Source organism: Lepisma saccharinum, chromosome 2 (genome assembly GCF_977018435.1).
Source record: "Lepisma saccharinum chromosome 2, izLepSacc3.1, whole genome shotgun sequence".
NCBI classification, from domain to species: domain Eukaryota; kingdom Metazoa; phylum Arthropoda; class Insecta; order Zygentoma; family Lepismatidae; genus Lepisma; species Lepisma saccharinum.
The window spans coordinates 86,303,361-86,319,747 of NC_139230.1; the positions used below are offsets into that span (position 1 = coordinate 86,303,361).

Consider the following 16,387-nt stretch of genomic DNA (forward strand, 5'->3'; position numbering starts at 1 on the left):
TTTAGATTTTCATCGAATACAGTAATTGCTGTTGAGCTCCAGAGTCACGCTGAAGTGCTATCTATTTTACATCGATTTAAGTCTTAGTAACTGAGATCCTAAATAATAGAAATGAAAAGGAAAGGAGAGAATTATGTTTAATAAGCAATCGTTTAGAAATTGGTATTACGTTACGGCAGTTTGGGAGAAACCAAGTTATGCTCCCTAGTTGCATTTTATTACAGGGTAGGACCTGTACATATCTTTCCTCCCCCCACCTGTTCAGTCAAGTGAAGTGTTAAATTGAATGTGTGTTCTTATTTCACGTGGCTAGCCCCCTAGCTGAGTGTTGACATTGCTCTTCTGAGCTGTAACCCCCTTTCTCTTACAATGCACCAATAAACTTCAAATCTCAGGCTTTCACATAGCCTACCTACGATCCCCTAGTCATAGTGTTTAGACGATACGTGGAATATCTTTTTAAAGAAATTAAAAAAGATAATTATTCTCTACATGAACATTCAGTATGGGGTAAAATTTGCTAAAAAGTAAAAAAAAAATATAAAAAGACAGCTATGGAGTCATAATAATTTGGCATTATCTTTTTTTGACTTGTTAGTGTTACGTTTTACAAAATTTGCGTTTTTGTTTTAGAACATTTTTCTGACAAAAAATATACCGAAACTTAATACTCCATTGTGCTTTTTTAAAAAAAAACAAAAAAAAAACTATTATTTTAAATTGTAGGTCACATGGTCTACGTATTTTTGTGACAGTTTGATATGTTGGAACAGATTTTTGAGGAAGTAAAAGTAAAGTGCTCCCCTACACTTTGCCATGAAGGTGTATAGGGGTGTGGAGTTGGGGCCCCACACTTTCTTGATCACTGCCGAAGGTGGGGGTGATGTAATCAGCACCATGCTCCTGGCTACATTTATCCCTCAAAGTTTCCTCCAGGTACCCTCTTGATATGATGCTGGGTGGGTGCCGGAGCAGTTTGAATAGGTTCTCCCCTTCAGGGGATCAACCCCGAGTCTCTCATATGGTAGTCAGATGCCCTAACAACTGAGCTCCATTATTTCTCGCTCGACAAAGAAAGAAAAAAAATCAGACTTTTTTCGACACCTCAAATTCCCTGACTTTTCCCGGTTTGTCGCCACCCTGGTTGATTGAATAAAATTAAAATTTTGGATATGTCATGTCAGCCCTTAGGCTATTTGCACCCTTCACATTATAAAGGCTAAGGCCCTTACAATAGATAAAAAATCACCATGTGTGTGTCAAAAACTCTCTACACATGATAGGAAAAGGCTGTATTGAGCACTCGGCACATATATGGGTAAAACACAGGACAACACACAACCATACAAAGGTAATCTCCCTGAGGGCTTAGTGGTAATGTCCTCACCTTGTAATCAAGGGTACCCTGTGGAGGCACACAGTTGTTCAGATCCCACTTTAAACTGTAGGCGCACTCCCGATAGCCTATCTCTGCATGAAGTGGACTTAAAATAAAAACTCAAATCAAACAACCCCACAAAGGATTATTTTGGCCATAGGACCAGATGCCTGACCCTCGTTGACCTGCAAGACTGCAGTTGCGGAGGTGAAGTATGTGGAAATTAGGTTAACATTTACGGTGTTCAGAAGAACATTATAACATGCTCCTACTCTTTGTTAGTTATTACTAGGGTGCAGATTTCTGCATATTTGCCTTTTTTATTCCTTTGTAGTAAACCATAGGCTTTAATGTTTAAAGTTTGTTTCATGGTGTTTGTAGTTCAAAAATGAATTTTTATAGTGCCTATAAATGCCTATTTTGAGGGTTAGTGCCCATTTTGCTTGTGCCTAAAACTGCCTATTCTGCCTTTTTTGCTAAGTTCAGCTTTTTTTACGTGCATTAGGCTTTCCCTACATTGAAGAGGTAAGCCATTGTTTATGTTGGATTGACTATTTTTATTCGCCAGATTTGGGGTCTCAAGAAATGTCAGATCTTTGGAAATACCAAATTTCCCTTAATCAGAATAACCAAACTGGAAACTTGCCAACTTGAGAGACAGAGACAGAGACAGAGAGAGAGAGAGAGAGAGAGAGAGAGAGAGAGAGAGAGAGAGAGAGAGAGAGAGAGAGAGAGAGAGAGAGAGTGAGAGTGAGAGTGAGAGTGAGAGTGAGAGTGAGTGAGAGTGAGAGTGAGAGTGAGAGTGAGTGAGTGAGTGAGTGAGTGAGTGAGTGAGTGAGTTGTTGAGAGAGAGAGAAAGGAAATAGGTAGTGTTCATGTGTTTAAAAATGCCAAAACACAAGGCGGACAGAAGAGTATTAAATAAAAAAATGGATTGGTGCATTAGCTAGTTTTACCACTGACGAGAAATTTGATTTTTGTTATTTAGCATCACTTTTCTCCACGCTTCGCTAATCACAATGATGAGGATAAGTGATGATGAAATTGATCAATTTTGATTTGATTTGATTTAGTTTATTTTACTTCGCGTTTTGTGCCTCTTGGCTAATTTGCGAAGATGGGGATGAGTGATGAAATTGATGAATGGACATTCACAAACAACCAAGCCCGACCGGGATTCGAACCCGGGACCCTTGGCGTCGCAGCGCGATGTGCTAACCACTCGGCCACAGGGTCGGGCTGAAATTGATCAAGAGACATTCACAAAGAACACCCATGCTTAGGCTGTGATTCGAACTCGGGATCCCTGCCTTCGTAGCCTTGTTGTACTAACCACTGTGCAACGGAGGTCAGCCCCACATGGAAAGTAATTTTTAGTCAAGCTTGTATGAAGTAGATATGTTTAACTGTTAAATTGCTTTACAAATAAACATTTCTTTTCCACATGTAAAATACTATACGTACTAGAGTTTTATATAATGTCCTTGTTCCAAACTCTCGGCTCCACTGAAAATGTTTCTCTATCTCTCACGTTATTCTCAACAAGGAAAGATGGTGAACAATGCACAACACAGAGACAAGCTGTCATCTTATATTACCTCAATTCTGACTATAACAATGCTAAGTTATGTGAAAAGCTTAGTTTAGTGGCCTTGTGTTGAATTTGAAGAATATTATTTATTCTAAACTTTCATGCACATACACAGATAAACAACTCATATACAAGTGCTGTAAATTAACCATGTTGTATTATCCTAGCTTCCCTGAAAATAAGGATTTGATTTGATTCAAACTATTGTCAATTGATTGTGAAGCTCTTATGCAAAATTAGTACAATGGTAAACACTAGTTCATTTCTTCAGACACATTTTAAATGTAACATCGCAGATAAAGATATATATAAGCAGATCTTTATCGAAGGCAGGAAACCAGCTGCACAGACCTCCCACTGAGAAATGGCCCCTTGCAAGAAGTTGGGAAATAATACGTTGAGAGGCACCGAGAGCACCACTTGTACTTTTTGCTTCCACTTCTTCTGCCTAGCAGAACAAGAGATGGCGCTGCTGAATTTCACCGATGTTGAAGGAGATGGCGCTGCTGAATTTCACTGATGTTGAAGTCAAAAACTGACGTCACCAGACTCTCACCTCCCCGGAGGGATGGGGTTTCCCAGAAAATGGCACCCTGCGGTTCTGCGAAGCCTCACTGCTTTGGTGGCTTCGCTCTTGAAAATTGGCATGATACATTGACATTTACTAGTGGTTAGATTCTGGAGAATACCTCAATATTATCCTCATTTCTCACAGTTACTGAAGCAGGGTGGCTACTATAGGACCATGATAAAATTCAAGTATAATTCCCGGTTTTCAAAGCGAACTTTCCAGAAATTCAAGCAGGTGTATTCTCTACGATTTTTTGTCTGAGCGGGCAGGGAGAAAGTGCCTGGATAAACGTACTAATAATAATAATAATAATATTATAACATTATTATTTATTCATGATTGGGAAAAGAGAGACGCGGTAGTATATAAATACGGAGAAACTAGTACTCACTTTTATCCGCGAAGCTGTTTTTTCTTCTTTTTCGATTAATTTCAGTGGCCACTGCCACCATCCTCGTTGGAACTTGCTGCGCTGTTGCTTGGCAAGCAACAGCGCAGCAAGTTCCAACGAGGATGGTGGCAGTGGCCACTGAAATTAATCGAAAAAGAAGAAAAAACAGCTTCGCGGATAAAAGTGAGTACTAGTTTCTCCGTATTTATTATTATTTATTATAACATTATTATTATTATTGATGTTTTATTTTACTTCGCTTCTTGTGCCACATTTGGCTAATTTGCGAAGATGGGGATGAGTATGATGAAATTGGTGAATGGACAGTCACAAACATCCATGCCCAAGCCAGGATTCAAACCTGCCGGTACCAACAATGTTGTTGTTGTTATTATTATTATTAGTAGTAGTAGTAGTATCAAAGATGTTATTATCCTCGTAAATTATGCAAAAAGGGGGAAGAAGTTGGTGCTAAAGCATTTGTGTTCGATCAAATGATTTCAATTATTTTTTCCCCACAGTAGTTCGGATCCCACTTCAAACTGTAGGTTCAGTCCCGATTAGCCACAGAAAGTGCATAAAGTGGACTTAAAACCACAAATCAATCAATCAATTTTACAACATTTTTCATTTAGATAGTTTGGTGCCCAGGGCTGACTCCCGTCGCCACCTATAGTGGAAGCACAAGCAAAAAAAACCTGCGCAGAAGCACATTGCGCCGGCGGCTGCAGGAAAGAGCAGGGTGAAGTAACATTCAGCGTGGCTAACGTCAGCGTTGCCAGGCCTATTGATTTCTCGGGAGAATTCCTTGATAAACTATTGTTATGGAACCTCAAACAGCCAGCTTAAAAACACGTTTCCTGCTCCTCTTACTTGAACATGGAAGGGAGAGGTGGAGTGGAACTCCACTCAGCCGTGAAAAGGCTTGTTTGAACTGTGAAATTATGTCAAACGCTACTCAATTGTGCTAGGACATTATTTTATTACTTTTACTACATTACTATTTTTAGATGGCTGTATTTTATCCCACCCCAAACTCTATTTCTATTTTAGTTATTTTACGTCACTTTTGTGCTTCTATGGGTAAGTACAACAACAAGGATGAATGAAGAAGTGATGACATGGATGAAGTGACACAAACACAGTGAAACGTCCATGCCTTGCTAGGTAGAACCTCTGACTTCGTAGCGTGGGCAAATTATTTTATACACACTCACATATGTGTGTGTTTATTTCTAGTGGATGGGGAGGATAGGTGAACCCTAGCATAAGCGTTGTTATCTTCAATTATTGAGGAAGACATGCTGTATAATTCACCAATATATTTCACATACTTAATTGATTTTCACATTATGGTGCAGGACGCATGCCAACCCCTAACGATACCTGTACACCGAACACCAGCAGAAGGCAAATTAATTTGTTATTGTTAGCATTCGACTTGAAAGATTGTGGAAAATTCCCGACAATGAAGGGTGGCACGTTAGCTTCATTTGTGAACACAACTTTCTATAATTTACTGACAGGAAATAGAGGCATGGCAGACCCCTTGTGTCGGTGCTGAGAAAGGGCAAACTTGAGGGTGTTTTCCGTGCACCCTCTTAGATTTTACCACCGGAAGATGCGGAAGGGATGAAAGACTTTGGTCGGGTCCCTCGGACGGTTTACTTTCTTTTGTTTCATACACATCTGCTCCTGAAATGGAGATGTTCGGTTTCTTTTCGCCAAACACAGGGTGCTGGGTTTAGCACCATTGTTACATAAGTATCTGTGACGTTTACACCTTAAACAACGCGTGCCACTGCAGCAGGAGGCTTTTATTGTAACCCTTTGCTTGGCGACTCTAGGTTATTCACAACCTATATCGTTCCCTTCCCTTCTGGAAAATGAATGTTGACATAAAAGTACCTATTATTTCAGACCTATGAGTCGATTTCAGTCACAGTAATTTACATCCATTATTATAATAGAAACGTGGTAATTTCAAACTCAAGTGGTGTTTTCTGAGAGGGCAATGCTATTACGGGTTAATATGCCTAGTTTACCCACCTGATAAAAAAAAAGAAAAAGAAACCGTTGTTTCCCCCTCGCAGAAAAATCTGTGGACGTTCCCTTGCCCCCAAGTGCACACGCCTATGACCCCCCCCAAAAAAATGTCGTTTATTCGCTACTATTAGATCATTGGATTTCATAGCAGATGATCTGGTTTCTCAAGGAACAATCTCCTGATTTTTTCAAGTCTGATCTGGCGCAACACTGCCCCGAGCACTGACAATGGAAGGGAAGATGCGCAAACGCTTTCGACGGAAGGTTTTTTCCCCTTGTGGTCGAACTATATCTATGGTTATAAACTTGATAAGACTAAGAAAAGCAGGAATTGCGATCAAAGTGAGCAAGAAAATTTTCCGAAAATAATTTTTATTTGCATAAAATGTGAATAGAATTTGGATTAGAAAAATTTCTAATTTTTCACGTCTACATAGAAAAATTCAAGTAGAATTCAGGCATAATTCCCGGTGAGTAGCCACCCTGTGAAGAAATAACGTAATAAAATCGGGCACTTTTTCACGGAACACTTGAACAATTTATCACAGAAAAATCATTCACATGTGGTTTTATTTATCTTGAGTCTCTCTCATCTTCTATATAAATACCACCTTAATAGATATAAAAGACGTTACTGAGTGAATTTAGTAATCGCAGTTACACGTATGGGCGATGAAATAAAACATTTCAATTATTTTTGAATGAGGTACAGTAACTTGGTCAGCATTCAAGGTAAAGATAAGTCAGATGTATATCAAGATTTCTCCAGCAGAAAGGGTGTGGGGATTTCAAGAACATTATTTAGGCAGGTTTCAGGGTCAAAATGATCCTAAATGGACCCATGTGGTAGAGAGGGGTGTTGATGAAATACTATGGAGGTGTTGATAGATCACTGGTACAGTTATGGGACAATGCATCTCTCCAGAAAATGATTGCTGTGACAATAAGGTGAGTAAAGGTGCTTAACTAATGAAGAAATAATGTAAGGAAATCTGTTACTTTTTATGTTTCAAGAAACATGTCAGCAATTTACTAAACAATATAAATGTTTATCCATTAAATTAGGCACACACAGGAGATGTACTACGTAGATTTTCAGAGAAAAAATGAAGGCTCGAACCCGGGTCTCTGGCAATCCGTGCCATTGCTCTACCACTGAGCTACCGAGCCGGCCTCGCTTAACCTGCATTTTCCCTGGCGCTGTTTTACCTGTGTGAAATCGTCTCTGCAAAAGCTACTGCAACGGGATCTGTTGCCTTTGAAACACTATAGACGTCGACGTTGCCTGGTTCCTCCCAGTTTAGAGATGTCAATCCACACAGCGTGTGCCTAATTTAATGGATTGGTGTCAAACGAACATACAAAAAACACTAAAAATGTCAATGTCCCATCATCCTTTTACAGTATTGGTGTACTATTATATTGGGACGTGAAGTTTTCATTTTAACGATACCACCGAAATGTTGAGGAAAGCAAAATAAAGTGTTTAAAATGTATTTTGGTAGCTTAAGGTGGCAGGTTTTCAGTGTTGGGAAATAACGTGAATTATGTCATTTTTGTAGAATAACACCAAATTTTGCACTTTAACGTGAAAAACGCTGCGAAATATGCAATATAAACTGAGGATAACACTTCCTCTGTTCAAAAAGAACTACCTGAAGTGCAATTAAATCTGCCATTTGTAGTCTAGCTGGTGATAATTTGATTAACCAAATGTGTCAAAAAAGTGATGTTATGTAACAAAAATCAAACCAAATCATTCATAGATTGATTGTTTGATTTTGTTTACTTTACTTTGCTTTCCACCATTTTTGGCTAATCGAGAAGACGACATGATAAAATTGATGAACACACACAAAAAGAGCGCCCATGGCCAAGCAAAGATTCGAACCCGGCATCTCTGGCTCCGTAGTCAAATCAAATCGTTTTTGATTTTCGAAAGGGGGTGGGAATTACGTGTACAATTTTTTAGTAGTCATTCCTAATTTTGTAATTTTTCCAGTCTTTGAAATTATTTTTTTAGGAATACTGGGCCCTAAAGGAAGGGGGGGGGGTGATATGACCCACACTAACTCCTGTTGGGCATGCCACTCATTGCTACCCCAAGTGTCGATGTCACCGCATGTTACTGCAGATAACACGGAAAATATCACGGTGGGCCACATCAATATTAACACATAGGGGTCTCACGACGGGCATAGCCCATCCTGCGGTATGCAATCGCTTTGCCAATTGAACTATGGGCTATGTTTGTACTTCATCTCATGTGCGTGTTCATTCAAGCCCCTCTGTTGAAATTCCGACCGCTACGTGACTCATGTGCTATTTTTATTTCGCACCTGCGACTCTTTGTTGTCGGGTTGATGTACGTTGAATTGGAAATAGCGTCGTTAGATCCAGACTGTATAGCGGAAATTTCGCATGAGGATTCCGCCTCAGAGTTTGAAGTTAGCAACGATTTTCATGATGCAGATGAATTTGAAGATTTGGAAGGTAGGTTATATTCGTAATAGTTTATTGTTGACAATATAAACAGTGTTACAAACTCTAGTATTTTATGAATGAAGTGAGAAGAGGTAAATTTTTTGGGTCTATTCATTTTGCCTCTTGCTTGATTCTCCCACATGCACTGTGTATTTTTAGTTTTTCCATTTATTGTTTTGTATAGTGTATGTCAAATGAAAATTTATTTATTTATTTGTTTAATTTTTACAGATGATGCAGAACCAACTGATACATCGTCTGGTCCCGTCTTGCAGCCACTTTTTTCATACAAAAGCTAATTACCTGTAATTTGTAATTATTTTTATGTGCACATAAAAAGTATTCTTATGCAAGATTCAAAAGACGTATTGATAGTTTTTGTAGTTAATTAATGAAATTTCCAGATTACGAACTTAAAATATCTATATTAACATTTGTTACAATGTTGTACTTTTTTTCACAAAACATTGCTGAAAGAAATATTCAAAAATGTCTGAAAATGATAAGAAAATTTAACAAATTTTTGTTCATTGAAAAGAGGAAGTTTTGTAGATTCAAGAAATGTGTGGTAAATAAAAACAAATTAAAAATATTTTTTCTATGATTTTTTTAAAAACAACCAAAAACCGCAGTCCAGAGGTAAAAATGCTGTGCACAGCTTCAAACATAACTAATTTCACATGCGTTGCAATCATCGAGACTTGGCTAGATGATTCTATTCCAGATCGGCATGTTGAAATTGAAGGGTTCAAAATGTATAGGCTCTCCCAAAGAAGGGACGGCATTATTCTTTACGTAAAAAAGCAACGTAATATCGGAACTAATTTATTCTGTGTCAGATGTGCACATTGGAGCATTGTGGGTGTCTTTGAATCTCAAACAAAACGACTAACCCTTAATTTTCGGATGCACGTATAGACATCCCAAGACCCCAGTCATTTTTAATGAAAAATAAGAAACTATTTTCCAGTCTTTTCTGGCTTGCCACGCTTCGGTTCTCGTCAGAGATACAAATCATGATGTCATGAAATCTACTGCAGCTGATAATGCATTTTTCAATGCGATGCAATCAGTGGGGTACAAGCAGCTCATTCGTCTGCCGACACGCGTGACCAACTGCTAGGCAGAAGAAGTGGAAGCAAAAAGTGCGAGTGGTGCTCTCAGTGCCTCTCAACGTATTATTTCCCAACTTCTTGCAAGCGGCAATTTCTCAGTGGGAGGTGCATGCAGCAAGTTTCCTGCCTTCGATGAAGATCTGCTTATATATCTTTATCTGTGGTAACATCCTTTAAAATATTTTTTGGTTAAAATAGTGCAAATGGTTTTTTCATCACTTGTGAACAATTATGCACGTAACAGTTGTTAGCACAAGTTCTTTTTCTGAGAATTGCTTTGATGATTTCCTGCAAATGTGAATTTCGATCAAAATAGTATTAATAGTTTTGGTTAGCACTTTTTACATATATACTATAATGCTAATACAGTATACTGTACATGTGCATTGGAAGAAGAAAATTGAAATAAGTTCAGGTTCAATGTCTACTTTAATGTCTTTTATTTATTTTAGGGTGCCTTTCAAGTACCTATTTTGGTGCCTTTCTTATTTTATAGTGCCTTTTTAAGTGCCTATTTTCATCATTTTTTGTGCCTATTTGAGAGGTTTTTAGTGCCTATAAATCTGCACCCTAGTTATTACAGCCGAAATGTCTGCTTTGAAGAAAGTCAAAATCTACAAAAACAGAAGACGGATCAAAGGTGGGGGAATTTGCATCACCGAACGAAGTGCATGCACCAAAAGACAGTTTTGTACAATGCTGCCCTGAGCAGAAATTTTAATGAGGAAAAAATGCTTCATTTATCGGATGAATTATTATCTACAAACCTACGTAACCTGACTGTTTTTTCCTCTGTATAAAGAATTTATAGTCTTTTCTAAAAACAAAAAGTACTAATTTGAATTCTACTTAAATCACTTACGACATCTCCTACTACCTTGGCCATAGTGTCAAAGGCACGAGAGATGAGGCTTTTGTCATGAGCCAGACTCAGACCATCACCCGAGTCACCATTGGCAGGCAAGCTATCAGCAGAACCCTCCTCTTCACCACTTCCATGGGTTGGTGACGAATGCCACGGATTATTGTTATCTCCACCTACAATTAAAACAATACATTTTAAATGTAAAACATTTCAATGGTATAATTATAATTAAAATCTAGGAAGACCCAAGAGTATTCTGAATAATAATACACAATTTGGAGCAGCCAAAACACATTAAAATATATGGTTCAGAACAACTGAACAACTCAACTGGCTAAAAAATATCACATGCATTGATTTACCTTGAGAGAATATTGAACATTCAAAATGTGGTAGGGGTAGTACAGATTAATCAGTATTGGCTGGCATAGGGATTGATATATCAAGTTTATTGATAAAATTGACCATAACTTCACTGATCTGTTATTTCTGAAAATAGAGAGTAATTCTGTACAAAATTCTGCCACTTTGTTATTTTTTAATGAATATAAAGGTAAATGTCTAAATAAACAGTTTCTTTTGTATGCATAAATTTATTGCAACCACCTGTTCACATATATTACTTAAAGATGTGAAAGAACCCTTCAGGATCTTCATAGAACATTTATAATTTTATATTAGAGCGATAAAATACCAGATATTGATATAATTAAATCTTATGTTGGTACTTTACCAGTACAGTCAACTCTCGATTCAACGACCTTTCACAGTTCCCGGGAAAAGGGTCGTTATTTCGAAGGGGTCGTTATTGGAATTTGCACCAATTTTCAGCTTAAAGGGAGCTCAAACGGACGCAAAGATGCCTAGGAGATGGTAACACCATTTATCCTGGTAGTTATACAACCTGTTATGCACAGGATGCGTGTTGTGAGAAGGAAAATAGAACATGAAAAAGTTTTCACAAAAGAGAATTTAAAATAATGTTACTTTGTTTCAATTGTGCACAGTCGTTGCTTTTCCAGGAAATTCTTACAATTCTAGTTAATGAGAAACCCGTTTCCACTGAGACCTATGGAAAGGAAAACAATCTCTCGTTTATTGCAAGCGGAACTCGAAGAATCTTGACACCAGAGAGACCGGTGCCAGCAAAAGTCGGGAGATAATCGGGCAGAATGAATGTTGGATTTTATACGGGTTTACTGGAGCATTGTCTGTTACAAGATTAACTGGTAAGATTAGATCTCTCGGGAGAAACAACACAACTTCGGCTGTGTAAAATACATCGTAAAAAAAGTCACTTTTCTTTGCTTCAACCAACTTCATTCACCCTCCTTCCCCACTCAAGGGAGCAGTCCAAACTCCTTCCTTGACTTGCATTGTAATCCAGCGTGAAAAAGGAAATGCGCAACTTGCGATCTATTTTCACCCAAAGCGTATTGTAGGACAGGTCATTAAACAACGTGGCAGTTAATAATCATTCGGGTTTGGAATTGAATTTCACTTTAAACTGTATATTTAGTCCCGATTAGCCCAGCAGCATAAATTGAACTGAAAACAAGCTTTATGAAACTGCGCATTTTCACATATCAAAATGGTAGATCGTTATTTACTCTCACGTTAATCGACAATTTAATGTTGGATTTAGGAGTATTCTCGATGTCAAACACCCACCCCTCCAAACGTTTTCCCCTTGAATAATGTCTTTTTAATCAGTCTCAGCGACCATTCCTACATTGAACACACTTTTTTTTTCCTCCACATGAATGGTTCTGAAGAAAGGTAAATTAAATTTACAGTTGTGCTTATCAGAAGGCGCAGAACATGAAGTTATTGTAACTCTTTGTTTTGCTTTCTGGAGATCGAATTTAGTTATCCTCAAATCAAAACAACTTTGCGAGATTCAAAACAATAACTTTTTTCTTCGAGCTGGATGAGTCATCGCTGTTATCTGCAAGCAAGAGCTTAGCAGACGCTAGGCAGACGCTAGACAAAACACTGGCGCCAGCTGCATCGTAAAAACAAAGAGACCGGCTGGAAGTTCGAGCAACAGGTGGCGGAAGAGAAAAGTCCCAGCATTTTAAAGATAACGCAACTGTCGAAGACGGAACTTTTAACAGCAGTGTAAAGAAAGAAATGACCCTTGCTTTACGTTTTACCACGCAACAGACAATAATACGGGCAATATTTCCTATGCAGACAACAGCATTAAAAAAAATATATAATAAATAAATTTAAAAAAACAACTGAATTCTGCAATTATCAACATTGCCGTGCCACCAGTGGTGGAGAATGAGCTGGGGAAAGGGGGTGGTCCCTTTTTGTTTTACTTGTTCTATGGTTTTTGTTTGTTTTCAAGAATATATCCAGAACTGGTTGCCCCATTTTACATGTCAAAGGAAAGGAAGAGGGGTGGGTCCTTTTCCACCCTCGCCTGTAATCAGCCCGCATCAGCAAGAAAATCGTGGCTGAAACTATCTGCATCGCACCCCCCCCCCCCCTTCGTTTCCTGACAGGAAAAGAGGGAGAAGTCAGTAAGCCAACGGAACACTTTTTTAGCAGATATTAGGACATCGACACAATTAGGAAAACATATGAAGTGGGAAACGGGTGTTATGATGCACGTAAGATCGAAGTAAACTTTTGTGGAAACCTGGATGACAACGCATTAAGCGGGTTGACGATCTTTAGTTCACCTATGTGGTTTTGATTATGTCTAACAGTTTCGCTTTTTATGAAGTGTTGCAGGGAACAAAGAACATGTTTTGAATGGAAACGGTTACTGGAAGTTGTCGGCTACAATAGCCGAGAGTAGCTCACTCACGGGAACCTACTGAAATCTAGGTCAGAGCTGGACAGATGGGCCAGACTTCCAGGTGCCACGCATCTGTATTTTCGAACATTCCTGCGATCTTATCTCTCAAGGTGGTGTATTTATCGATGAAAGACATTGGCAAATGCTGCAAGTACAGCAGTCATTTCGGGTTGCTCCCCCCTCCTCACCTGCGAGATTTCAGCAGCTCTTAGGACAAGGAAACAAGTCAAGGTCGATTTAGAATAACATCCAAGCACATTCAATCTTCTCTTCTCGCGTATCCAAGAGAAAGCGTTGCAAAACAAGCCTGGCGTGTTGGGTAGCGGCCGTCGGGTGCGGGGTAACATTGGTGCACTTGAGGGAGGGGAGGGCAGAGGCCAAGTGCTATTGGATATCACTCAAGCATGGTGTGGTGGTGTCTATTTTTAGTTCAGACCCAATTGTGAGCGGTAGAGCGCTCATGAAGGAAATGAGTGGGGAAAAAAACAACACATTTTTCGGCCGATTTCCTTCAATTTTTCAACTTTTTTTTTTCAAATTTTTCTATCTTTTTCACGGTTCCCGGGAAAAGGGTCGTTACTTCGAGAGGGTCGTTATACCCGGGGTCGTAGAATCGAGAGTTGACTGTATAAGCAAAAATTTCAGATTGATCAATCCCTACTATATATGGGACAGTATAGCAAACTTGCAGGGTCATAATTTGCAGTCCACCTCCCCAATGGCATCGTGGTAGCATTGTCACCTTTTAATCAAGGGTTTCAGGTGCAGTGAAGGTGCATAGTGTTTCAGATCTCACTTTAAACTGTAGTTCATTCCAATTAGCCTATCTGTGCATGAAGTGGACACTCAAAACTCAAATAATGTTCGGTTTCTGATTGGTGCCATGGTAATCTGTGGTTTGCAACCAGTATAGGTAATGTGTAGCAGCAACTGGTGGGTTTGGAAATATTGATTTTATGGAGAAGTGAAAAAATGATATTTCAGTGCCACATCGGTAATCTTAGCAATACTAGTAGTCCAGAATTTTGTAAACAATGGCAGACAACATGTACCCAAGTACTGACCATACAACCACATGAAAAGTTATAAATCATAATTTTCCTCAGCAATTCAGCTTATGGTGGTAAATTTGGTTGCACCTGGCAATACTACTAAGATTATGCCACTAAGCAAGTCATCTCCCTCATACCAGTCTATCAGGAATGGAGCATAAGGAAGTCTAACCAGCATAACTAGATGCAAAGATGAAGTTTTGAAAGTGCCATTTCAGGGCAAAATTATGATTAACGATTTTTCATGTGGTTGCATGGTCAGTACTTGCCTGCATCTAGACAAAATTCTGGATTTCTAGTGTTACTAACAATTAATATGTCACTTTTTCATTTCTCCCATAAAACTGTTATTTCCAAACTTCATTTCTACCATAAAACTGCTATTTTCAAACCCATCAAGTGCTGCACATGACCTGTATTGGTCCCAAAACAACAAACAAGCAGGATGCCAATCAAAAAAATTGCAAATTATGACCTTACAATAATTTCTCATAATCTTCTCTAACAAAAATTGGCATTCTGGAAAAATAAAAAAAATAAAACAACACTCCCACTGGAGCTAAATTAATTTCTACAAATTTCTAGATGCAATGAATTGGCAACCAAAAGTATTTTTAAAAATCTAAACAGTTGGGAGCTTCATAATATAAATGTCAACTATTTTCAAAAGAAAGAGCACATATCTTATTAACTGCATTAAAATTAAAATATAATTGCACAAATTGTAACATACATAACTGCATTAACCCTTCACATCTACTCACTAAACAAATAAATAATGTGAATGTGGCAAGGGTTGCAAAATCCATAATGGACAGAACAGTTTTTAAAAGTGGAATAAATGATACCTCCTTAATAAGTAACATTTTGAATTCAGAAATTACAGTACAGTATCTTACCTTTAGTAATATAAAACTGCATTATTGAATTTAATATTAGGTTAAAAATTACACTCCCTCTAAATTTTGTTTAACAGCCAGAACATGAATATCTTAGATTTACTATCATGTGAAATGATCCCCACATATAACACAACAGATAAAAATCTATTCACAAAGTTTTTGTTTGTTTTACACTAATGTTAAAAATTTTCTTGCAGAGTATGAAAGAAAAAATAGAACTAAAATGGAAACTTATGGACTTCAATGATATGATCATTCTCACACAAAACAGAACACCGGTAACTCTCTTCTAATGGTTGTACCATTGTAAGCTTCAAAAGTCCTGCTGTCACTCCCAAATTTAGAGTCGAGTAATTCCATCATTTTCAAACAAAAATTTACTAAGAGTATTACTACTGTATTCAAAATTTTAATAATTCCACATAACACACACTTTGTGTGTATGGGAGGGAACTTAATAATTGCTTGTGAGACAAGAAATAAAATACATATCACCTCCAGAAGGAGCCGCTGTAGTTTATTCAGTAGGGCATCTGACTGCCACCTGGGATTTGATTCCCAGGGTGAGTGATCTAAGTTCAGAATTTTTTGAGGCCTTGTCCCAGCATAAAGTGCCTCTGGGGCTCACCCAGCCTAATTTAAATGGATACTTAGGGGCAACTCTGGGGGTAAAGGTGGCCAGATCATGGTGCTGATCACATCACACCTCCAAAATGGCAGAGATCAATAGAATGTGTGGGGCCCTACCCCCACATCCCCCTATATATGCCTCATGGAATGGTGCAAAGTGCATAGGGAACTTTACCTTACCTTCACCTCCCAGAAGCAATTCGACAAATCACTTCTAGTAGGGATGTGCCGAAGCCGGTTACAGATGTATGAAAATCGGGCAAAATTGACACATCGGTATTGGCATAAATCCGATATTTAAACCGGTACAGATTATACTAGAGCTTTTACCTTCTAATAAGTTTTATATTCTAGTTTTGTAAGATTTATTGAAAATTTGGTTATGATTCGTCATTATTGTAGAGTTTTTGTAATAAAATTATTGCAAACTCTCATTCAAAGGATCAACCTAACTACAAATCGGAAATAAATCAGTACATTGCTGAACCAGGATCTGCTGTTGTATTGGAAATTCAAAAATGAATATTCAAACCTGAAGCAAGTCCTGAGA

At 38.2% G+C, this 16,387-nt stretch overlaps 1 protein-coding gene across 6 annotated transcripts in view; it reads right to left on the reverse strand.

The window, feature by feature from the left end:
- Nucleotides 1-16,387, reverse strand: part of Hr78 (Hormone-receptor-like in 78) — a 136,166-nt gene that overhangs the window by 43,065 nt on the left and 76,714 nt on the right. For 5 of the 6 annotated variants that reach the window (XM_083117480.1, XM_083117479.1, XM_083117478.1 and 2 more), the window contains exon 7: nt 10,439-10,614. In XM_083117480.1, coding sequence (XP_082973606.1) covers nt 10,439-10,614 — 176 coding nt within the window. The remainder of the gene's footprint in view (nt 1-10,438; nt 10,615-16,387) is intronic. The other variant, XM_083117481.1, reaches the window with a different exon arrangement.